The 25539-nt window shown below is 39.2% G+C and overlaps 3 protein-coding genes across 5 annotated transcripts; 2 read left to right on the top strand and 1 right to left on the bottom strand.

Moving 5' to 3' along the window:
- Positions 1–782: 782 nt before the first annotated feature.
- Positions 783–6126, top strand: hwa (huluwa). Of its 2 annotated transcripts, none has more exons than XM_047373656.1 (3): positions 783–3090; positions 4639–4834; positions 5084–6126. In XM_047373656.1, the coding sequence occupies exons 1-3, from the start codon at positions 2500–2502 to the stop codon at positions 5248–5250; spliced, it is 954 nt and encodes a 317-aa protein (XP_047229612.1). In that variant the 5' UTR covers positions 783–2499; the 3' UTR covers positions 5251–6126. The 2 variants fall into 2 exon arrangements, with proteins under 2 accessions (XP_047229612.1, XP_047229611.1); XM_047373655.1 differs by having other exon boundaries at positions 2196–3090; positions 4636–4834.
- Positions 6127–9522: 3396 nt separating this feature from the next.
- atp5fa1 (ATP synthase F1 subunit alpha) lies at positions 9523–16188 on the bottom strand. The gene is given in 12 exon segments (XM_047373651.1): positions 9523–9755; positions 9830–9980; positions 10059–10203; positions 10274–10381; positions 10460–10571; positions 10573–10655; positions 10766–11066; positions 11787–11953; positions 12061–12234; positions 12405–12574; positions 12671–12746; positions 16035–16188. Coding segments are annotated over 12 exon segments (1626 nt in total). The 5' UTR covers positions 16095–16188; the 3' UTR covers positions 9523–9676.
- Positions 16189–16647: 459 nt separating this feature from the next.
- On the top strand, positions 16648–24732 carry LOC124873129 (homeodomain-interacting protein kinase 1-like). Of its 2 annotated transcripts, none has more exons than XM_047373653.1 (9): positions 16648–16694; positions 17389–17601; positions 17682–17864; positions 17975–18153; positions 18303–18426; positions 20698–20808; positions 21049–21132; positions 21225–21565; positions 24370–24732. In XM_047373653.1, exons 2-9 carry the CDS (start codon positions 17410–17412, stop codon positions 24683–24685), a joined length of 1530 nt encoding a protein of 509 aa, XP_047229609.1. In that variant the 5' UTR covers positions 16648–16694; positions 17389–17409; the 3' UTR covers positions 24686–24732. The 2 variants fall into 2 exon arrangements, with proteins under 2 accessions (XP_047229609.1, XP_047229608.1); XM_047373652.1 differs by lacking the exon at positions 16648–16694 and adding an exon at positions 17168–17301.
- Positions 24733–25539: the final 807 nt, after the last annotated feature.

Raw genomic sequence — 25539 nt, 5'->3', positions numbered from 1 at the left:
GTTCACCAAAACACATTCATGTCAATGTTGTAAATTAACTTAGACCTACAGTACAAATATTTAGATTCAGTTTTAGGGCCTTAATACATAAACCAGACATGATTTAGAACTTACAACTATTTACAGGTAGAGTGCTCCTTTTTTAGACCTCCAATGTATTTGCACAAATACTTTATAAATAAACCTTTAAAGTCAATCATAAACACTTCATTGCAAATTATTTGAAACAACTACTACTTTAAATGAAGAACCCAGAGACATCACCACTGGCTTTTATTGCTTTGTCTGAACTCTTTGGGCTACTGCCTTCAGTCGCCATTTCTTAATGATTCATTGACAACTCCCAGAGTGCTTTTGCAGTATATTCTGTGTTATTGTCAATTTTTAATGGCTCTTGGTTTTTCCAAAAATCTGGCAGCTGTGTCAAATATTTTCCACTTGAAAATAATCTTTCTCAATTTGGAATTAGGACTTGAAATTTTATGGAAATTGCCTTATAACCCTTCCCAGATTGATGGGCAGCAACAATTGCTTCACTATAAGGTCATTGCTTACATATTTCTATATTTGTGTTGTGTTAGTGCATAAATATATGCTCCAGAGCAGTGGAATGCTATAACTGCTTTTATAGAGGTGATCAAACCTTCTGATGATAAATCAGTTAAGTGCATTTAAGCAACATCTGACTGTTCATAGTAATTTTGAAGGAGCTGTAGAGATCCACAGCTTAAGCAGCAGAAACTTTTAATAGAAATATTGGCTTTATGGAAGAGAGGCAGGAAAATGTATAGCTGATAGAAAGTTGTATTAACAGTTTCCCACAAACCATGTAGGGGACACAGAAAACATGTGGAAGAAGGTCATATAAATCAAAATTGGGGCAAAGCATGGATCAGCAGAAGAGCACACACATATAGAGCCTATCGTCCTCGACACATCTGTCTCGGGTTTGATTCCCATCCCTGCATTTACTGCAAGTCTTCCCCTTCTTTCTCTTTCCTTCTTCCTGTCAAGCTACTGATAAATAAAGGCCACTAGTGCCAAAAAGAAATACATTTAATAAAAAACAAAATCGAACTCAAGTGCAATTTGCCATCAGTGGGGGAAACTAACACTGGCGCATGACTATGAACACACCATCCGCACAGTTAAACATGTTGGTGGCACTATCATGCTGTGGGAATGCTTTTCTTATGCAGGGACATTGAGGTCTGCCAGGGTAAAAATGAAAATGGATGAAGGTGAACATAGAAAAAACCTTGGGGGAAAAAGATGTCAGGGGCTGCAAAAGACTTGAGACTGGTATGGATGTTTACCTTCTAGCAGAACAATAACATTGACTATACAGTCTGAGCTATAGGTGAATGGTTTATATCTGTGGTGTCTGCAGTCAGTCCTCAAGGGCAACCGTCTTCCATATTCTGTGTTTTGCCTTGATTCCAGACATCTAAATCAAATAAATGGCCAATTTCCTGGCCTCTGCTGAACTTGAAGAGGTCATTTAGGTATTCAACTGAGTTGGAGCAAGGACACAGCTAAAAGATGCAGGGAACTATCCTTTGGGGAGGTGGACACCCCTAGTTTAGATCAAGCATATTCGTGTGTTAGAATGGCCCAGACCTAAATCCCAACTTTCTACATCCAATCCGACTGAGCTGGAGATTTTTTGTATATTAGGGAAAAATGCCAGTCTATAGATGTGCAAAGCTGATAGACATACCCCCAAAGACTGTACATGGACCTTGTATTGTTCTCCTTTGTATAATACCTGATTTTGTATTTGTTCTTGAGGTTTATGAAACTTTTGCATCTTCTGCAGTTCCAAATTTTCTGTCCTCCCATTATGGTTTCCCAGATGTTGTCTTCTGTATAAATCTGGTCATTTCTATGAAACATGTCATTATTTGGGTCAATGTCTAAATGGAAACGAATGTAATAAAAGCCTTGCGACCAAAAGAGATGTGGTTTTTGAGATTATTTCTGGCAGGTCTGATTACTTGTAGATGTTGTTGGCCATTGTGACATTTATAACATAAAACAGTTTTAATCATATACAATATTTCGGGCGTTTGTCCTATGCCTGATACTGCAAATCCGTTTGGTGGAAATTCTACACAGTGACATTGTACATAAATATACAGTAACACCAGAGCTGTTGAGTTTCAAATATGTTGAAAGTTTGGATGCACTTGCTGCCATCTAGCGGCCGATGATTGTTGCAACAGTATCTTGCAAACAAGATACACCTGTTGAACTGTTGTTTATAACCGTTTTAATTAATGGCTGCATCCTCACTTTTGTCACATTCATATGAATAACAGTTTTCATCCACGGCGATGGAGATGCATGTGATGAACATGTGTGTGAATTTCCCTGATTAAACTTAAAGTAATCCTCACTGATTGGAACATCAAAGCACCTGAGTAACCTTAGACTGGCTGAAGAGCCAACGGAGATTTGCGTTTCTTTAAATTTACCCGCAATGCGTTCGGGAATGAAATGTCGCAAATACGTCAGAGCTCCCCACAAAATCTGACTGAAAGTTACCCTGTGACAAATCTGACTTTAGCTGTCCTCCTGCTCATTCCCTGTGTTGTCATTCTCCTCCTGCTGAATTGCTTCTTTCTGGGCTACAAGATCTTGGTCCTGTCAAAGAAGACCAGCAGACAGAGGCGAGAAGACACGGAGGAGATGCTCCTGCGGTCCACCCTGTCGAGACTCAGACTATCCGACGTGGCCTTTTCCCCGCTGCGGGACGGAAGGGCAGCCTACATGTCCCTTTCGGAGCCCGTCCTTGCCCATCCCGTTACTTCTTCAAGAGCGTCGTCCAGAGACGGGGCCGGGCTGACTCACAGGATCCGGCTGCTGAGGCCCGACGGTGCGACCGCCTCAGGGTCCCTGAGGGCGCCGAGAACCAGGCGTGCAGCGTCCTCCGCGCAGGGCTTCACCCCAAAGCTCCACATTCTTCCCAGCTCACGGACTTACAGCATCAGTAAGCCGGACTGGTGTCGGAGTGCACCGGTTGCACTGCAGTCCAGCGATTCAGAGGCTGAAACCAGAGTCAACTTGGTTCCGCCAAACTCTCCAATGGTGAGTGAGTTCTGTGTAAGAGAGAGAAGACAGTTGTGCAAATATTAGTTTAGAGTGTTTGGGACTTTGAATGCTTCTCAAGATGTTTAGATCAAGATTCACATTTCACTTAGATTTTGCTTGTTTATTTTCCAATAACCAATATCCATATTGCCAAACGTATTCACTTGTCTGCCTTCACACACGTGAACTTTAGCGAGAACCCATTTTTATTTGTCCATCTGCGTCGTCTTCTCTTAATAGTTTCCATGTGTGTTTGGGATAATTTCCCTGAAGAATTTGGAAGAACTCCTCCATCTTTATTATTCCACCCAGTTTGTGTAACCACTGGCAGTAAAACAGACACTCAGCATGATGCTACCACTGCCATACTTGACAGTTGATATAGTGTTCTTAGGCCTGAGAGCCTCACATTGACTTGTACAGTATTTCTTCTTGTCATTGAGGCCAAATAATTCAATTCTTGTTCAAACCTTTCTTCAGAAGGCATTGAGCTGGTCCTGTGAGCAACTGATAATTTATATTGATCTTGAAGGCAACAATTTTGGAGCACTTGTTTATATTATTGGTCACGACCCTTTGAGCCTATGCTAATGTAAAACTGGCTTCACTGTGAACAGGGTGATTAGTGTTCCAGTATCTTCCAGTTTATGATAGGTTTGAGTCATTGTGGTTTTGGGTTTTTCTCATACTGACTAATTTCCATTAATCCTAATCTGAGGGTGACTGTTTATGTCAAATGGTGAAGAAATGAAAATATCTTGGTGTTCCAAAAGTACAATAATCCCAAAACACACATGCAAAATTGATTTTATAATGGATGAAGCAGGCTATTTTAGGCTTCTGTAATGGCTCTGATCAGAAACATATTTAAAATTTGTGAACTGTGCTTATAGGCTTGGTCTTTGCCTGTAAACCAACCAATTTATATAACCCCAGGCTCAGTCCTGGCAAGGAGAATGGTCCAAAATCCAGCAACAAGTATGCCAGAAGCTTGTTGATTGCTACAACAGTATGTGGTCTCTCTGCAACTTTCTCAGAAACCTTAGCCTTAAAAATAAGCAGTAGTGTGTGTATATATTTGAGTCTGTTTGTATAATTTAGATTCTCTCAGTCAGTCAGAAATTTCAAACTTGTGCAACCTGCCCCAACAAAAAACAGGTTCAAGTGCATAATTAAAAGCCCAAAATGAATATGCGTCAGTCTACATACTAATCAGTGTACGTAGACTGTTAGTCCAATAAATCTCACTCTGCAAGTTGCTGTATTTATACACTTGTATTTTCCAATTTTGCTTAAGTATCAGTTGCAGTCAGCATAAGCCTATGCAACAGCCATAAAGTCATTGAGATTAAGGATCAGCTGTTGTATCTTTTCATCAAGAACATTTGAGTTATTGCCTTTTAACAATGCTGAATTTGAGAATCATAGGAACTGAGGAAAAATCAAAGGAACTACAAGAAGTGCAATTCTGCAGTCTGTAGCTGGGGATTATGTTTGTAACATATCTGTCAACTTGTCAGTTTCTTTTTCCTTGATTCACAGCAGGAAACGGAGCATTTGGATCACATTCGTCGCAGCAGTACTTTGGAGAGGTTGACAGAAGTGAACGCAGTAACTCTTGTGCATCCGTACGACAAGCTGGTCATGGAGTGTGAACACATCAACCCAACGTCGGAGGCATCCAGTCTGAATATGTCCACTGTGGGTCCTGGACTGGACAGCGATTTTGGAGCAAGTGCAGGTACAAGAGCCTCCTGCACCCAGCCCTTATTCAGTGTAACTGTCAAGTCAATGTACATTTCATGTTAATCTTCCTACTTACAATATAGTTCAGATAACATGGCACCTAACATTCAGTATACGAGGAACTCTATATGATGTTGCACTGACTCGGAAATTTTATGCATGAAGCAAAATGACAACATTTTATTACAAGCAGTTATGTTTGTTCATTGTAACAATGCAGGGCTGTGGACATTGTCTCTTCCAGGTGTCTCCCTGCGCATTTTGTCAGCAGATAGTGACGGGCTGTCCAACGGACTGCTGTCCTCAGCGCTGGAGTGGGATTATTATGATCCTTGTTACGTCAGACAGAACAATATACCCAAACATGATCACCACAGGCCTGTGATGCACACAAAACAGTACTGGGTGTAGTTAATTGTTGTATTAATGTAAGTTTTACATGGTTAATCTAAATGGCATACCGGTATGCATGTTTTAATTTTGTGTTTTTGTCTTAAAAGTAATCACTTCATTTAAACATGTTTCCTTGTACACCTCACTCTGCCACTAACTCTGTTCATAATGTGTTACATTAACACATGGCCTTCACTTAAGTTACTATTGTTTAATCAGCATCCTTTAGTCGTCTTTTGAAAAGACTGTCACTATTTTCATTGTTTTCACTACTTCTAGTTGTTGAGTTGGCTTTAAGCTTCACACTTTTTTGCTTCACATAGTTCGTTTCACTGTGATAGAGGTTGGTATTCAACAATTTATAAAGGCTTAAGAATTTAATAAAGAGTTATATTTTAATAAAGTGATACTATAGTATACTATATATGTTTATTCAGAAACTGCGGTCTAAAGTCCAGTGTGAAAGTTTCACCGTAGGTGATGATTTAGAGTGCCATGTTATCAACAGTGTTATCTGATGTCCACAACCAACGCAGCCATCTACCAGGACATTTCTGAGCACTTCATGATGCTGATTTCATTTTCCGGCAGGACTTGGAAACCTATCTAGAGTCCCAAATGTGCCAAAAGCTGGTTTAATGACCAAGGTGTTGCTGTGCTTTATTGGCCTCTATGCCATGCTGCATTGATGCAGTAATTTATGCAAAAGGAGCCCCAACCAAGAATGGAGTGCGTAGAAATTAACATACTTCTCAGACGCCTGACATTTCTGTTTAAAAAATAATTTCTTATTGATCTTCTGTAATATTATATCTTAGACACTGGACTTTGGGTTTTCATTATCTGTAAGCCATAATTATCATGAGAAATAAAGGCTTGAAATTTTTCACATTGTGTAATGAATCCGTTTTACTTTTTGAAGTACCATCAAATATTGAACTTTTGCAGAATGTCAAAATTCTTCTAGGTGTACCTGTAGATCCACTGAGTCAGTATTTTATAAAACCAACATTTACTGCAAAAACAACTAAGTCTTTTAGAGTATGTCTATCAGCTTTGCACATCTACAGACTCAAATGTTTAGCCTACTCTGCAAAATAGCTCAGATTGTGTGGAGAGGGTCGGAACAGGAATTATTAAAATCTTCCCACAGATTCCCATTTAACTTTAGGTGTGCTCTGTGTTGATCTAAACCATTGGTTTTAATAGCTACTTGCCTATGGTCCATACTCTGCAGGAAAGTGAAAATCCTCCATAGTCTTATGTTTTGCAGGTTTTAACAGATTTTCAAGATTGCACTCTATATTTCTCCATTGATCTTCACATCAATTCTGACAAGCTTCCCAGTCCCTGCAGGATGCCCCACAGCATGATGCAGCAATGACCATGGGAAAGGGTTGGGATTGTTTTCCACCACACTTTGCAAGTAGGCCAAAAAGTTCAGTTTAGTCTCATCTGCTGAGAATATTGTCTTCCACATGTTTCCTGTGTATCCGATATGGCTTGTTGTTAGGTCTGCTTTTGAACCCTCCATTTTTAGATAAGTTGACATGTCCAAGCCTGGGATATTTGTTTTTTTTTTCTTTACATTTACTTATTAAGTGACTTCTGAAGGCAACTGGTTGCTTTGTTTTAGATTTGTACGGGGAAAAAAAGCATTTTAAACCTAGTATTTTTCTTCTATTTGTATATAATTTTGATCCATCACATTAAATCCCAATAAAATACAATGAAATTTGTAGATGAACAAATGTGCTGAGGTTCAACAGTTATACTTTTACAAGGCAAGAAACTCTGGGCTTGGTCAGCAGAGGGCACAGTACCCATTACTGTTAGGGTCGCACCTTGAGCCTTCATATTCAGATAAACTTAAAAGCATTAAAAGCAGATTTTGCATTACCTAAATGAAACTAAAACTCATTGTTGGTAAAAGCCAGTTTTTCCTACTTATGTTTACAGTGGCACATGTATATTTTTAAAATTTACTTTATGAATTTTATTTAATTCAATAACAAAATAAATATAACATTTAATTTGAATGAGACTGAAAAAACTGAATGAAAGAAGAAAAATGTTATCTATCCCTTCTTTGCAAAGATTTGACAATTTACTAAAACATAAACTAGGGAAACCAACAAAACACATCTTTGGACAAAAAGCAAGCAGTAAGGAAAGAAGATATATTTTATAATAAAGCCCTCCACTAAGTCAATATATTTCATTATATCTTGGCAGCATAATATATTTTATTATTTTCTAAAAAATAAAAATTGATCCATTCTTTGTTTTTTTTTAGACCAATTATTCCACAGATTAATTCAGTAAACAGAAATACATTAAATCAGACTAGTTCTGACATTGTTAATCTCTGATCCTCTCAAAATATTAGCATATTGTGATAAAGTTCATTATTTTCCATAATGTCATGATGAAAATTTAACATTCATATATTTTAGATTCATTGCACACTAACTGAAATATTTCAGGTGTTTTATTGTCTTAATACAGATGTACAGTTATGCACTCAATACTTGGTCAGGAATCCTTTTGCAGAAATGACTGCTTCAATGCAGCGTGGCATGGAGGCAATCAGTCTGTGGCACTGCTGAGGTCTTATGGAGGCCCAGGATGCTTCGATAGCAGCCTTTAGCTCATCCAGAGTGTTGGGTCTTGAGTCTCTCAACGTTCTCTTCACAATATCCCACAGATTCTCTATGGGGTTCAGGTCAGGAGAGTTGGCAGGCCAATTGAGCACAGTGATACCATGGTCAGTAAACCATTTACCAGTGGTTTTGGCACTGTGAGCAGGTGCCGGGTCGTGCTGAAAAATGAAATCTTCATCTCCATAAAGCTTTTCAGCAGATGGAAGCATGAAGTGCTCCAAAATCTCCTGATATCTAGCTGCATTGACCCTGCCCTTGATAAAACACAGTGGACCAACACCAGCAGCTGACACGGCACCCCAGACCATCACTGACTGTGGGTACTTGACACTGGACTTCTGGCATTTTGGCATTTCCTTCTCCCCAGTCTTCCTCCAGACTCTGGCACCTTGATTTCCGAATGACATGCAGAATTTGCTTTCATCCGAAAAAAGTACTTCGGACCACTGAGCAACAGTCCAGTGCTGCTTCTCTGTAGCCCATTTCCTGCACACGCCTGTGCACGGTGGCTCTGGATGTTTCTACTCCAGACTCAGTCCACTGTTTCCGCAGGTCCCCCAAGGTCTGGAATCGGCCCTTCTCCACAATCTTTCTCAGGGTCCGGTCACCTCTTCTCGTTGTGCAGCGTTTTCTGCCACACTTTTTCCTTCCCACAGACTTCCCACTGAGGTGCCTTGATACAGCACTCTGGGAACAGCCTATTCGTTCAGAAATTTCTTTCTGTGTCTTACCCTCTAGCTTGAGGGTGTCAATAGTGGCCTTCTGGACAGCAGTCAGGTCGGCAGTCTTACCCATGATTGGGGTTTTGAGTGATGAACCAGGCTGGGAGTTTTAAAGGCCTCAGGAATCTTTTGCAGGTGTTTAGAGTTAACTCGTTGATTCAGATGATTAGGTTCATAGCTCGTTTAGAGACCCTTTTAATGATATGCTAATTTTGTGAGATAGGAATTTTGGGTTTTCATGAGCTGTATGCCAAAATCATCCGTATTAAGACAATAAAAGACCTGAAATATTTCAGTTAGTGTGCAATGAATCTAAAATATATGAATGTTAAATTTTCATCATGACATTATGGAAAATAATGAACTTTATCACAATATGCTAATATTTTGAGAAGGACCTGTATAAACATGATTTCTTTCAATAAATCTTCGCACATTTTCTGATATATTATACATTTTAAATGTAACTTGCCAAATTCGACAGTCCAAGTCATAAAATGTCATCAACTTTAAAATAGGAAACAGTGGATTCAGTGGATCTCTGCACTTTCAGCTGTTTTTTGGAAAACAGAAAAGGAACTAGTAGATGTTTCACAAGCATTCCTCCAAACTTCTCCACAATAAGTCAAACGAGGAAGAATCAGTGAATTATATAAAGTAAACAAAACATCATCATTCAATGAGTCTTTTACTTTTGCAATAATACAATTCTCTTTGACATTTTCATCTTTAAATTACTCGTGTGGTTTCCAGTTGGTATTTTCATCAAGAATTACATCTAAAAATTGAATCTCTCTCACACCCTTAATAACATCAATCAATATATCATTGGGAATCTCACCCTAACCCTATGTAATTGTGTAGAAAAAAAATCAATAGGGAAAAAAACATAAGTACTGCAAAAATTTGCCAATGTGACTTAGAACGCTTTATTCTGCTTTAGGAGATAACGGTACATTAAAAGTCAAGTGCCTTACATTTTTTTTTTCTCAAGTTTACCGAACGTGTGACAAATGCTTTACAACGCAAACAAAGTCAGGAAACCAAATAAACATCACTTTACTCAAAGCTGGAGAGGAAATTCAAGACAATTTGCTTGAGTTTAGCATCAGAAGCTTCAGATATTTTCCCATCAACCCTGCAAAGAAGAGCAAATCTATTACAACACATTCCACACAAGAAGAAAATACAATATTTAATGTTTTTACTTACCTTATAGCTGCCAGCAGGTCTTGTTGCTGGCTCAATATGTGCTGCAGGAAAGCCTTTTCAAACTTAGTGATCTTGCTTGGCTCCATCTTGTCCAGGTGGCCTCTCACACCGGCATAAATGACTGCTACCTGTTCTTCAATAGCCATTGGAGCTGAAAGATACAAGCAATTTGAGTTGAAAATGAACTCATTCGCATGAAAACCAGCTACAACTAGCAACTAACACTCACAGTACTGTCCCTGTTTAAGGAGTTCGGTCAGACGAACACCACGGTTCAGCAGTTGCTGCGTGGCGGCGTCCAGATCGGAGCCAAACTGAGCGAAGGCAGCCACCTCACGGTACTGGGCCAGCTCGAGCTTCATTGTTCCAGCCACCTAATGAAAGACAGCCAAAGGTTAGTTAAAGTGAAACATTTGAAGTGAGAAGATCTCAGCAAGGACTGACCTGCTTCATGGCCCTGGTCTGGGCAGCAGATCCAACACGTGACACCGACAGACCGACGTTGATGGCCGGACGAATACCTTTGTAGAACAGCTCCGTCTCCAAGAAGATCTGTGTGAGGAAATTGCATTTAAGGAACAGTTCAAAACTGGCCATATCAGCATCAAGCATGATAAATCAGCAGCTCGCCTGTCCATCTGTGATGGAGATGACGTTTGTTGGAATGTAGGCCGACACGTCTCCAGCCTGTGTCTCGATGACAGGAAGGGCGGTGAGGGAGCCGCCGCCGAAGTTGTCGTTCATGCAAGTAAAAGACATCTCCAGGGTAGGCCTCACGACCGGGTGGACGGCGAAGCAGCAAGGACATCTGACGGTAGGCGACAGCCTGCAAAGATGATCACCGAGGTTTGATTAATTGCCTGTCATTTTCACATAACTTCCAGAACCTGAAATCTATGCTTTTCAAACACCTCCAACAGGAGATGGAAGTTTCACCTGCTTGGAGAGATCATCGTAGATGATGAGGGCATGCTTGCCGTTGTCTCTGAAGTACTCCCCCATGGAGCAGCCAGAGTAGGGAGCCAGGTACTGCAGAGGAGCGGCGTCAGAGGCAGTGGCAGAGACCACGATGGTATACTTCATGGCTTCAGCATCAGTTAGCCTCTTAACCAGCTGAGCCACAGTGGATCTCTTCTGGCCAATAGCAACATAGATGCAGTAGAGCTTCTTCTTCTCATCAGTTCCATCGTTGAAGCGTTTCTGGTTGATTATCGTGTCAATTGCGATGGCAGTTTTGCTGCAACGCAAGTGTGGATACATTAGCTGACAGCGAAAATATGGCTCTCGTGTTTGCACTTTTATTGATGTGTTCCTTACTAAACCAGCATGATACACATTGCCTTGTAAAAGTATTCCCCTTTCTATTTTTTGTTGCCTCCCAACCTGGAATTAAAATGGATTGAGAGTTTGTACCATTTCTCTTACAGAACATGCCTGCCACTTTGACAATATATTATTTTTATTTTGAAGCAATATAACAACAAATAGGACAAAATAACAGAAAACTTTAGCATGCATAACTATTTTTTTTTTTACTTCACGATTACGTGCAACTTTATGGCCGAGTATCACATTAAACCCAAGTAAAATACTCTGAAGTTTGTGGTTGTACCTTCACAAAAAATTAGAGTATTTAAGAGTTTGACATACTTTTTCAATGCACCATCTAATTTACTGCCTACCAAAAGAGATGAAAAATATATATGGTCAGATTTGTTTACATTTGAGCAACTTCCTCTGAATAGTGACAAAATATATAAAACTGGATGGCGAACAGCTCCTGTAGCCCTTAAATTGGTAAATCACAGCAGTAGGAAATTAAAACTTATCAATGAAATTTAAAGATATGTGGAACCACAAATCCAACATCAACTGCTGCAAGGGCATTTCAAAAAACACTGCAAATAACATCACCTGCTGTGTGCTAACATATTGTGTTTGAGCAGCATCCTCTTACCCTGTCTGCCTGTCTCCGATGATGAGCTCACGCTGTCCACGGCCGATGGGGACCAAACTGTCCACAGCTTTGATGCCAGTCTGCATGGGCTCCCTCACAGAGATACGGGGGATGATGCCAGGGGCCTTTAGCCCCACGCGTCTACGGATCTTGGAGCCAAGAGGGCCCTTGGGAGAAGACGGAGAATCAACAAAGTCACTCTGTTGCTTTTAACTTCTAAGAATTTGGAGAACTATTATTAGAATAACTCCTAAAGACGACAACTCAAAATTACCTTCCCATCAATTGCATTTCCCAGAGCATCAACAACTCTGCCGAGGAGCTCTTCACCAACAGGCACGTCGACGATAGCACCAGTTCTTTTGACGATGTCACCCTCTTTGATGAGCTTGTCATTACCAAACACCACAACACCAACATTGTCAGGCTCCAAGTTCAGAGACATACCCTGGAAAATAGAATATTTGATTTGAACAGCTGTCACCTAAAACCCAAAAAAAACCAGATGTATCAAAAACTGGTGCAAAGGTTCAACACTTAGAACAAAAGATTGACTTTGTTTATCAAGTGAACACAATAAAATTTCTCCAGGCTAACAACTGCATTTATGGTTTTCACCTTCAGACCAGAGGAGAACTCCACCATCTCCTCGGCCTGCACGTTCCTAAGGCCGTAGACTCTGGCAATACCGTCACCAATGGACAGCACACGGCCAGTCTCCTCTAAATCAGCGCTGATGTCAGCTCCCATGATCTTCTCCTCCAAAATGGATGACACTTCAGCTGTGCCTTTATGGCATAAATGATACAAAACAATTATTTGATGAATACAAATAGGTAAAGATAAGAATCCATGAAGACCTAGATCAGCTTTGTGACACAGACCTGTTTTCTGAAGCCATGGCTGGGCAGTGTGCAGATTCTTTGCTCCAACACATGCTGCAGCAACATTCTTAGATACCTTTAGCACAGAAAGAAATAAAAAAGGAATTAGATATTTATAGTCAGCCAGCATAAGCTGGTTATCTGTTTGAAGGTGTTGAAGTTAGGTTTCAAAACTGCAAAAAGTGTCCATTATGCTTTTCCTACGGTTTAAAATAATTTTAATGAGATGCTAGAACATGCAGGAAGTGACCCGAGTTTTCCCTGGATGTATTTGAGTTAAGTAGCACTTCCCCCTTCCTTAGATGTTGCTTCACTCTGCCAGCTAGTTGATTTTAGGAAGGGTACTACAATTTTCCATCGCATAAAATAAGCAAACAACTTCAGCTGTCTAGAAATATTTCTGAATGCGGAAAAACACAAGACAGTCCTCATGTGGAACCTAAAGGGTACACAACAGTCCATAAATGAAGAATTGTTGTGCACTGCCAATCAGCTTGCTGAAAGGAGGCTTATACACATTTTCGCTAGCTTCAAACTAAACATTTTGGCTGTTTGAAATATTCCTGGTCACAAAAAACACAGGCACTCAGTAAATATTAGAGGTAACATTAATATAACTGAAATAATCAATTATTTAAGCAGGTTTAGGGAAAAATATTGCTTCTATGTTTTAAATACTAACCAATTAGATAATATTAAGCATTTCTTTTAAATGTATGTGTCAATTAGGAACCCCAATATTACTACTAACGGTTACCATCCCTTGAAATTTTCATTAAGGCCAGTGCCTGGCTTCTGGTTGTTATCATTACTGCTGCTTTCATTGCTTTTGTTTTGTTTGTCAGGGATGTCCATGTTTCACTTGCTCTTCCAACCCATCTTTATGCATTTGAAATGGCTTTGGGCTGTCCAATTTGCTGCCTGAACCACAATACGGCCCCATAGAGGCACAAAAGTTCAACAGGGCCAATGTCTCTTGAAGCAACCACTTCACTCTACAGGTCCTTCTCGAAATATTAGCATATTGTGATAAAGTTCATTATTTTCCATAATGTCATGATGAAAATTTAACATTCATATATTTTAGATTCATTGCACACTAACTAAAATATTTCAGGTCTTTTATTGTCTTAATACGGATGATTTTGGCATACAGCTCATGAAAACCCAAAATTCCTATCTCACAAAATTAACATATCATTGAAAGGGTCTCTAAACGAGCTATGAACCTAATCATCTGAATCAACGAGTTAACTCTAAACACCTGCAAAAGATTCCTGAGGCCTTTAAAACTCCCAGCCTGGTTCATCACTCAAAACCCCAATCATGGGTAAGACTGCCGACCTGACTGCTGTCCAGAAGGCCACTATTGACACCCTCAAGCAAGAAGGTAAGACACAGAAAGAAATTTCTGACCGCATAGGCTGTTCCCAGAATGCTGTATCAAGGCACCTCAGTGGGAAGTCTGTGGGAAGGAAAAAGTGTGACAGAAAACGCTGCACAACGAGAAGAGGTGACCGGACCCTGAGGAAGATTGTGGAGAAGGGCCGATTCCAGACCTTGGGGGACCTGCGGAAACAGTGGACTGAGTCTGGAGTAGAAACATCCAGAACCACCGTGCACAGGCGTGTGCAGGAAATGGGCTACAGGTGCCGCATTCCCCAGGTCAAGCCACTTTTGAACCAGAAACAGCGGCAGAAGCGCCTGACCTGGGCTACAGAGAAGCAGCACTGGACTGTTGCTCAGTGGTCCAAAGTACTTTTTTCGGATGAAAGCAAATTCTGCATGTCATTCAGAAATCAAGGTGCCAGAGTCTGGAGGAAGACTGGGGAGAAGGAAATGCCAAAATGCCAGAAGTCCAGTGTCAAGTACCCACAGTCAGTGATGGTCTGGGGTGCCGTGTCAGCTGCTGTTGTTGGTCCACTGTGTTTTATCAAGGGCAGGGTCAATGCAGCTAGCTATCAGGAGATTTTGGAGCACTTCATGCTTCCATCTGCTGAAAAGCTTTATGGAGATGAAGATTTCATTTTTCAGCACGACCTGGCACCTGCTCACAGTGCCAAAACCACTGGTAAATGGTTTACTGACCATGGTATCACTGTGCTCAATTGGCCTGCCAACTCTCCTGACCTGAACCCCATAGAGAATCTGTGGGATATTGTGAAGAGAACATTGAGAGACTCAAGACCCAACACTCTGGATGAGCTAAAGGCCGCTATCGAAGCATCCTGGGCCTCCATAAGACCTCAGCAGTGCCACAGGCTGATTGCCTCCATGCCACGCCGCATTGAAGCAGTCATTTCTGCAAAAAGATTCCCGACCAAGTATTGAGTGCATAACTGTACATGATTATTTGAAGGTTGACGTTTTTTGTATTAAAAACACTTTTCTTTTATTGGTCGGATGAAATATGCTAATTTTGTGAGATAGGAATTTTGGGTTTTCATGAGCTGTATGCCAAAATCATCCGTATTAAGACAATAAAAGACCTGAAATATTTCAGTTAGTGTGCAATGAATCTAAAATATATGAATGTTAAATTTTCATCATGACATTATGGAAAATAATGAACTTTATCACAATATGCTAATATTTTGAGAAGGACCTGTATGTGCCTAAGCTGCTAGGACAGGTTATTATTTATTTCTATAAATAGAGAAAGTAGATTTTTGTGACGTGAGTATTTAATACAAGCTCGACTTTTGGCTGATCTGACTCAGACATTGAAAAGGTAACAAAATCTAAACAGTATAAATATAATAAAATTGTCCCTTTAACTTTGACATAAGCCTAAAACGTAAATAGTATAAAAAGGAGCGATCAGATTTTCCACTACAATTAATACCCAATCATGTGAAAACCCTGGTTGATTACTTCTGGTTGTTAGGTTAACACAGAAAAAGCCCTCAGTCATCATGATTTCGCAGCAGGACTGGAGTAAAATGTGTAAAGTTTTGTCTTAAGGGGTGAAAGTCCACAGTATATTGTAGTTTCTACCTAAAAATCTGGACAAGGTAGACTTTTAGATCCACTGCTGCGCTAGCTAGCTAAAGGAGAGCCGACCCTAACGAGCCTTTCATATAATTATTCAGCCGTCATCGCAACAGAATCGCTTACACACCTCTGCTAAAAGTTATAAGTCCAGAACACAAACCTATCATTTAAACACTGTCAGTAACATGTTGCAATATCCTAAAGCTCTTTCATATGTAGCATAATATCAACAGAGGGGACTCGGAATGTGAAGGGCTCTGTGTCCTCCAATCTAAAGACGACGGAACAGCGGCGAGTTTGTGTGAAAATACCCCATATTACATGTCCGGGTTAAAGAAAAGCACAGCAGGAATAAGTTAGGGGTGCTTACAAATCCAGCTCTTCGTGGTAAGTTGCGAGCAAGAGCCGCTGCGAGCCGAAGTGACAGCATGTTTGAAACCTGAGGATCTGTCCTGCTCCCGGGGCAGAGAGAGAAGGATGGCGGACAGGGCGGAGCTTACGGAGGTCACAGCGACCCGGAAACACTTGGCAATGTAGCACAACAAATGCAGACAGATTTTTTTTTATATACATGCAGGGTTCAATGTGTCAAATATTATTTATAATTAATTCGGTCTTTTATTTAACAAAATAAGAAACTAAATAAACATCAGTATCCATATGCTGCCAGCATCAATAGGCCTATGACGCAAAATGTTCAAAATCAAAAATAAGCAAAAGAGCTCTGCTTTTACAGCATTTGCCTATAAAATTATTCAACTGTTTTTAAACATGTTCCCCAAAGTTAAGATTAATTCCTCAGACAGACCTAATTGAACGCTTTTAAAGCCATATTTACATTGACCTATTATTGCAAGGACCTTGTGGATTTTTGAAAAAACACTAACCACAGTTCTATAGAAGTGAGAACTTATTTGGCATTGCGTATTTTTTGAAAAATCAGTTTGAAATGTTCCTTAAATGTATCTGTTAACCGACAAATTAACTGATTCAAGCACCCAACCTGTAATGTTCAAGCTGCAGGTGGCTGGTAATTAATTTATTTGTTTATTCTTATTATCACTATTTTTAAAGTTGTTGTGTATTTATAATTTCAGCATCTGTTTGACTTTCTTTCGATCCTATATATAATTTCAAACAATGTAGCACAACAAATGCAGACAGATTTTTTTTATATATATGCAGGGTTCAATGTGTCAAATATTATTTACAATTAATTCGGTCTTTTATTTAACAAAATAAGAAACTAAATAAACATCAGTATCCATATGCAGCCAGCATCAATAGGCCTATGACGCAAAATGTTCAAAATCAAAAAAAGCAAAAGAGCTCTGCTTTTACAGCATTTGCCTATAAAATTGTTAAACTGTTTTTAAACATGTTCCCCAAAGTTAAGATTAATTCCTCAGACAGACCTAATTGAACGCTTTTAAAGCCATATTTACATTGACCTATTATTGCAAGGACCTTGTGGGTTTTTGAAAAAACACTAACCACAGTTCTATAGAAGTGAGAACTTATTTGGCATTGCGTATTTTTTGAAAAATCAGTTTGAAATGTTCCTTAAATGTATCTGTTAACCGACAAATTAACTGATTCAAGCACCCAACCTGTAATGTTCAAGCTGCAGGTGGCTGGTAATTAATTTATTTGTTTATTCTTATTATCACTATTTTTAAAGTTGTTGTGTACTTATAATTTCAGCATCTGTTTGACTTTTCCAGCTGCCTGAAACACCATCCACAATGGGGAACAAATGTTGTACACCTTTACCTGACCCTGGTGTAGAGGCTCTAAATCCACTGCCACACAGATACGAAATCCTTAAATATCTGGGAGAAGGAGGCTCCGCAGTTGTCCTCAAATGCTTAGACAGACACACACACAAAAATGTGGCTGTGAAGTTTGCCAAAAGGAAAAACAAGTTGAACCATGAGGTAAGACGCTAGTGATAAGTGATACTGTGAACGCTAAGAAAATCAGAGACAAAACGTGTGGATATTTTATGTCGTTGCAGGCAGCCATGATGAACTTTCTCATGAAGTACAACTTGGATCAGCATAACATCATCAAGTTTCACCACAGCTCCAGCTCAAACTCCTGTCTGGTGTTTGACATGTGTGACATCACTCTACATGACTACTTTAAAAAAAGAAAGACACCAATGGATTTACAAGACATTGGAACAGTTATACAGCAAGTATGGCATCAACTAAAAAGAAAAAAACAACAAATCTAAAAAGTGATAATTCAATGTAGAACTTGATTCCACTTTAATTTCACTTTTACTATTTGTGATAATGTTTCCAGTTGGCTGTAGCTTTACACGCACTGGAGAATTTTGGCATCATCCACTGTGACCTGAAAACAAACAACATCATGGTGGTGAATCAAAAGAGAAAACCATTGAAGGTCAAGCTGATTGACTTTGGCCTGGCCGTCTTCCCCCATCAAGCAAATCAGACAATCAATCAATGTCTTTTTTATAAGTAAAATCTGAAGAAATGTTTTGTTTTTCACTAAACAGTTGACTTGTTTCAATGAACCTGCACTTCATTGAATACGTGCTTAATAGTGATGCAGTATTGTAAACATGTTACAGTCTCTCCTGAATAATGACAACTTTTCTTATTTTAAGGGCTCCCGAACTCATATTGGGGCTCCCATATTCTACAGCTGTGGACATCTGGTCACTGGGATGTGTGATGGGAAAGATGCTTTTAAACTGTGCACTTTTCCCAGGGGAAAGTGAATATGAAACTGTGAGTAATTAACTGTACTTGGACAGTTTCTTTGCTCAAAATTACATTCACACGATATAAATAATCAGTTTACGTAGCAAATTGTTCCTTAGAAATGCCAGTATAGGTATTATTTTTATACAGTTCCCATTTAGCTTTAATTTGCCTTTTTTAGTGCTTAATTTGTCAGCATTAGTCAAGTCTGGTGGAGAGAGAAGTAAGTTTCTGAAGCTATTGGCTTGGTTACTGGTATAAAGGTTTTAAACAGTTATAAATTAGTTCACAGTTATAAACAGTAGATATCAGAGGTGTATTGAGTACATAAACAGAGGGTACTGCCTCTCCCTCACCTGTTGCTGTGCACTACTGGTCACCTGGCTTGAAGATGGTAACTACACTTTTCCCTTGCTCACAAATTACATTTGCAAAAACTACTCATGACTCTATTGCTATTTGGAAAACAAAAGTAAAGGGGAATATATAAAGCTAGCAATATTGCACAATATTGGAACTACCAATCAATTTTAGAAAACTTTAATGTGGTTTGTAATCTAAAATTAAATCAGTCTCCTGACTAATTACTACAATTTCCTTTATATTAAGCATGACTTGCACTTTTCCATTAAACTTTTGATTCTTTACCCGTAAAGATGAAAAGTGGACTTCATTTTCATGAATATTATTTATAAAAAATTTGGAAAATCTAACATTTCACCAATGATTGTAGAGAATAAAAAGATTTAAGATGGACATAAATTGCAATCTGTAAGACAAATTAATCGATTACACATTCTTTCATGAGCAAAGTAAATCTAAAGACAAATGCTTATCTTTTAAGAGTTAAGTTGACTACAGAACTAAATGTTCTCCAAAATTTGTTTGACTCTCAGGTATCAAGATGAAGACAGCTGACATTCTAATAAGCAGTTTTATTACCTAATTTTAATCTAAGGAGGCAAGATTTGTTTTTATATTTATTGCAATAAGAATAAAAGTGACAATAAAAACATATTAAAAAAGGACTGTAAAAACATGTTACTGCAGTTAAAGCTTCACAAAAATGAAAACTATTCTTAAAAAAACATACCTATTATCAAATAAACTACCTCACGACACATCAGCTCAATTATGTAGTGGCCATTTGCAAACACCATCAATTAGATTTTATCTCATTAAAAATTAAAATCTTATCACCATAATACAATTTTTACAGTCATGATAAACGGTACAATCATATCCCATTCATTATCTCCCAAGGACGAGGAAAATACATTTTTGGGTCAGACATGTGCTGTATCTGCTCCTCATGTGACGGCCTGCATCTCTACAGCCATGCGGCTCCCTTTTGTGACTCTCTCTTTGGCTTAGAGACAGACCTGGATGCAGACAACAGCTCTGCTTCTCTTGGACACCAAGATCACTTTCAGATAGGACAGCAGTGGTTGTTTCTTTTGCTTAAGATTTGCATGTGTGAAGGGTCTTGACTATTCACTTAGCAGAACTTCACTCAAAATAGACAAATTAAAAAAGGAATCAAAACAAACAATTATGGGAACCACAGTCCAACAAGGTGACCTATAGTTAACCTGTTTGGGTCCAGCTTCTCTGATTGATGAAAGCTTTCTGAGAGCTCAGCTCAGAATAGATCTTCGACTGGGACTTGTCCTTCTGCCTGGACCTGGACCAGCAGGTCTACTTGAACCAATCACACCCACTATTTTCATCTAAATTTGTTATTGAATCTTACAGGGATCAATCATGGATTCATTTATTTAAAAGAAAATAATGAAGGTTGACCATTTTCAACCTTCATGATTATCTTCTATCAAAATAAGAAGAATGAAGCAGTTTGTAATTTCTGAAAATTACATTCATTATTTTGAGGCCAACTTATTGTTCTGAGAAAGATGCTTTAATTTGTTATTAAGTAAAACGTAATTTTGTTTAAATAATGGCATCCAGCAGGCCATTTGAAGTATGCAGGACAGCAAGGAGTCTTAGCATTCCAAGCATTGGTTTATGCTACAGCAATAAACATGTTTACTTTGAAACCTATTACTGCTTTCCTTTTTTATATAAATGAAATTAGGCTGTGTGTTATGTTTTTATTTAGAATGTTTGTGTAGATGCCATAATACTGTTAAACCTTGTTTTTTTTACTTAAGGTTATCATACCACAAGAATCTCATACCAGCCCATTCCTAAGTTTATTAGAACTTAATTTGCAATGATAGATGTTCTTTCATTCTAATTGTTAAACCCAAAAATGTATATTTGGTTCTTTGTTTTAAGCTGTGCTACATAGTTGATCTTCTGGGACCACCACCAGACCATCTAGTTAATGCTGGCAGGAAATCAGCACAGTATTTTAAACGGACAGTCTCCAACCAGTGGGTACTGAAGGTACAACGAACAATGATCTCCATGTGTTTAGAATTCCTAGACGGCAAATGAGTTTCCTTTGTTATTTCTTGAAAAGTTGGTTTAAAGAACATAACAATAATACTACAAAGATAGCCCAAATGCCTTTTATTAAATCAGGTCAAATTACATTTTTTTTCTTTCAGTTGATGTACAGTGGTCAATTTAACATTCCTACCTTTGCACATACAAGTTGTATTTTAAAGACAACCCTTTTCGCAGACACCTGCAGAATACTGGAGAAAGGATCAACAACTGACAAACAGAAAGTCCTACAAGGCTCGTTTTTGGCATCGAGCAAGAATGGTAAGCCTTTAATTTGCTACAGCAACAATGGGCATCATGGATAGTCTTTACAATCTCTCTGATGAATTTGTGCTGTTTTCTTTTTAAATAAGAGTCATCTGAAGTTTGAAGAACTGGCTGCAACAGAAGAGAGGAAGAATTGTATAACACTAATTAAGGCAATGCTTCAGTGGGATCCAGAGAAGAGGATTACTCCCAAAGGCATCCTAAACCATTCCTTTATTATCAGGAATTGTTGCAACCGCAGCAGCTCCTGTCTTCTATCTATCACTGCACTGGGACAGGAAACTAACACCAACAAAGACGCTGGTTCTTCCACAACCATGGCACATCCCACCAGCACAAACCAGGAAAAGAAAGTTTTCAACTGTGTGGTCAATCTACTCCAAGAAAGGAGATGTACATTTGACATGTTAGTGCCACTGCAAACCTGGTAAGATTATATACATTCACTGGGCACTGTATTAGTTACATCTGTTGTTTTGCTTGTTAACCCAAGTAGAAAATCAGTTAATCACATGGCAGCAACTCAATGCATTTAGGCTTCCAGACAAACTTAGCATTAGAATGGGAAAGAGATAAGATTTAAGCAACTTTGAATGTGGCATGGTTGTTGCTACCTCATAGGCTGAGATGTTAACAGAAAAATAGTTCTTGGGTTTACATAGAATGGTTCCAAAAAGAGAAAATATCCACTGAGGGGCAGATGTGGGGATGAAAATGACTCGTTGATGCCAAAGGTCAGTGGAATCTAGGCAGACTGGTATGAGATGATAGAAAGGTAATGGGCCCTTGGTCACAGTACTTATTACAATCAATGTATGTGGAATACCATCTCTGAATGAGCAACCCATTGAACCTTGAAGGCAATGGCTCTACAGCAACAGAAGATCACACCGGGTGCCCTTGTTGACAGCCAAGAAGTAGAAAGTGAGGGGAAAAATGTGGCTTGGAAAAATGTTGCCCGGTTTCATTAGTCTTGATTTGATCTGCAACAATCAGATGGTAGGATATGAATTTAGCAAAAAGAAAAATTAAGTATCGATCCGTCCTTCCTTGCATAACATTTGCGGTCTGGTGGTGGTGTGATGGTGTGGGAATACTTCCTTGACACACTTTAGGTCCCTATAATACAAACTGAGCATTATTCAAATGTCACGGGCTACCTGAGTAGTGTTGGTCACTATGTCCATCCCTTTATGGCCATCCCGCATCATGTCACATAGCTTTAATCCTCTCAAACTGGTCTCTTCAACATGACAATGAGTTTCCAGTGGCCTCCACAGCCACCAGACCCTGGATGTTGTGGAATGGGAGATCTACAGCATGGATGTGTAGCCCACATACAGGTCCTTCTCAAAATATTAGCATATTGTGATAAAGTTCATTATTTTCCATAATGTCATGATGAAAATTTAACATTCATATATTTTAGATTCATTGCACACTAACTGAAATATTTCAGGTCTTTTATTGTCTTAATACGGATGATTGTGGCATACAGCTCATGAAAAGCCAACATTCTTATCTCACAAAATTAGCATATTTCATCCGACCAATAAAAGAAAAGTGTTTTTAATACAAAAAACGTCAACCTTCAAATAATCATGTACAGTTATGCACTCAATACTTGGTCGGGAATCCTTTGGCAGAAATAATTGCTTCTATGCGGCGTGGCATGGAGGCAATCAGCCTGTGGCACTGCTGAGGTCTTATGGAGGCCCAGGATGCTTCGATAGCGGCCTTTAGCTCATCCAGAGTGTTGGGTCTTGAGTCTCTCAACGTTTTCTTCACAATATCCCACAGATTCTCTATGGGGTTCAGGTCAGGAGAGTTGGCAGGCCAATTGAGCACAGTGATACCATGGTCAGTAAATCATTTACCAGTGGTTTTGGCACTGTGAGCAGGTGCCAGGTCGTGCTGAAAAATGAAATCTTCATCTCCTTAAAGCTTTTCAGCAGATGGAAGCATGAAGTGCTCCAAAATCTCCTGATAGCTAGCTGCATTGACCCTGCCCTTGATAAAACACAGTGGACCAACACCACCAGCTGACACGGCACCCCAGACCATCACTGACTGTGGGTACTTGACACTGGACTTCTGGCATTTTGGTATTTCCTTCTCCCCAGTCTTCCTCCAGACTCTGGCACCTTGATTTCCGAATGACATGCAGAATTTGCTTTCATCCGAAAAAAGTACTTTGGACCACTGAGCAACAGTCCAGTGCTGCTTCTCTGTAGCCCAGGTCAGGCGCTTCTGCCGCTGTTTCTGGTTCAAAAGTGGCTTGACCTGGGGAATGCGGCACCTGTAGCCCATTTCCTGCACACGCCTGTGCACGGTGGCTCTGGATGTTTCTACTCCAGACTCAGTCCACTGCTTCCGCCGCTCCCCCAAGGTCTGGAATCGGCCCTTCTCCACAATCTTCCTCAGGGTCTGGTCACCTCTTCTCGTTGTGCAGCGTTTTCTGCCACACTTTTTCCTTCCCACAGACTTCCCACTGAGGTGCCTTGATACAGCACTCTGGGAACAGCCTATTCGTTCAGAAATTTCTTTCTGTGTCTTACCCTCTTGCTTGAGGGTGTCAATAGTGGCCTTCTGGACAGCAGTCAGGTCGGCAGTCTTACCCATGATTGGGGTTTTGAGTGATGAACCAGGCTGGGAGTTTTAAAGGCCTCAGGAATCTTTTGCAGGTGTTTAGAGTTAACTCGTTGATTCAGATGATTAGGTTCATAGCTCGTTTAGAGACCCTTTTAATGATATGCTAATTTTGTGAGATAGGAATTTTGGGTTTTCATGAGCTGTATGCCAAAATCATCCGTATTAAGACAATAAAAGACCTGAAATATTTCAGTTAGTGTGCAATGAATCTAAAATACATGAATGTTAAATTTTCATCATGACATTATGGAAAATAATGAACTTTATCACAATATGCTAATATTTTGAGAAGGACCTGTATCTGCAACAACTGCGTGATGCTATCATGTCAATATGGATCAAAATCTCTGAAGCATGTTTAGACACATTGTATATGCCTGTTTTGAAGGCTAAAATTGGCCCAACCTGGTACTAAGACCTAATAAAGTGTAAGATAGACGTTATTAGTAATAATGGTTGTTTTTCATGATCACAGATAAAAATGTTAAATATGCTTTATTGGAAAAGTACAGAGTGGTTTGATTGTAGACAGCTTTACTCTTGCCATTTCTATTAATTATGCATGCCTTTATTCAACAGTGCAGACCAGCCAATGGATTCTGACAAGAACTTGCTTCAACTACCACAGATAGACCGGCCACCCTGTGAACAGTTGGGTCAGCCTGCTCCCACAGAAAACAGATTTCTCTTAAGGAACAGAGATGGCGGGAGACCCATAACAGGGCCAAGCTTGAAATCCACCATCAAACAGGAAGAGCAGAGCCCTCTTGCTGATGTACCAGCCACAACAAAGGAAAGCTACAGCCAGACCACCGAAGATTGCAGCAAGCCAAAGCAGAAGTGTTTTTTGCAGAATATGTGTCTTGGTTGGGTGCAGAGTAGAAACAAACATTAGTTGCTGTCTAGAGTTTGTGTGGTGTAATAAAAAACCTAATTGCAAAACGCCAAGGTCCATTTTTACTAAGCCAAGTACTTTTTATATATCAACTTCATATAACAGTAAGCTGTTCTGAGAGTACGCTTCAGACACAAAAATTACCAGCTTATTTCCAGTACTGATAACAGAATCAAATACTGCAAAAGTACAGTATTTCAAGTCAGGGCTGCAATGTCAATATGTTGTGACATTTTCAGGCATTGCAAATAAATTCCCAGAGCTGGAGAGCTATTAATAATTTCTACAACTTCTAGCATTTTCCCCCATATGACTCAAAATACATCAGTAGGCATTTATTTGCACCTCTGGTGAAGATGTGTACAAACATTTAAAATAAATGCATATGCTATCACTGTAGGGAAATTTCCACACAGTAAAACCAGCCATTTAATTCCCCTTTGGGATTAATAAAGTATATTTGAATTGAATTGAATTGAATTAATTTGAGTACATTTATTATAATAAATAATAATTATATTATAATATTATGATAAATAATTCTTCTTAACAAAATCATAGGTAGCAAAATTATTGGTGTCCTTTTAAAATAAATATAACTGAAGATTTGTTTTCATTTGTAGGTTACTTTTTTGAGCTGATCAGTTTCTACACTCTTCTGATGAATAACACATTAATTTTTGCTTCTTTAGAGTATCAATATGACATAATACTGATTTATCTGGCCAATTTGGCCTGGACCAGGATCCATATTTATCTTTCCAAGCATACTGAGTAGTATTTCAAGGAATGTAAAAAAAAATATCGACAATGTCCAAAAAATTGCATTTTGGGGTGACCAAGTCTCCATAACA

Source organism: Girardinichthys multiradiatus, chromosome 8, assembly GCF_021462225.1.
Source record: "Girardinichthys multiradiatus isolate DD_20200921_A chromosome 8, DD_fGirMul_XY1, whole genome shotgun sequence".
NCBI classification, from domain to species: domain Eukaryota; kingdom Metazoa; phylum Chordata; class Actinopteri; order Cyprinodontiformes; family Goodeidae; genus Girardinichthys; species Girardinichthys multiradiatus.
The sequence above is the reverse complement of the archived record's forward strand: the minus strand, read 5'-3'. Positions and strand labels throughout refer to the sequence as shown.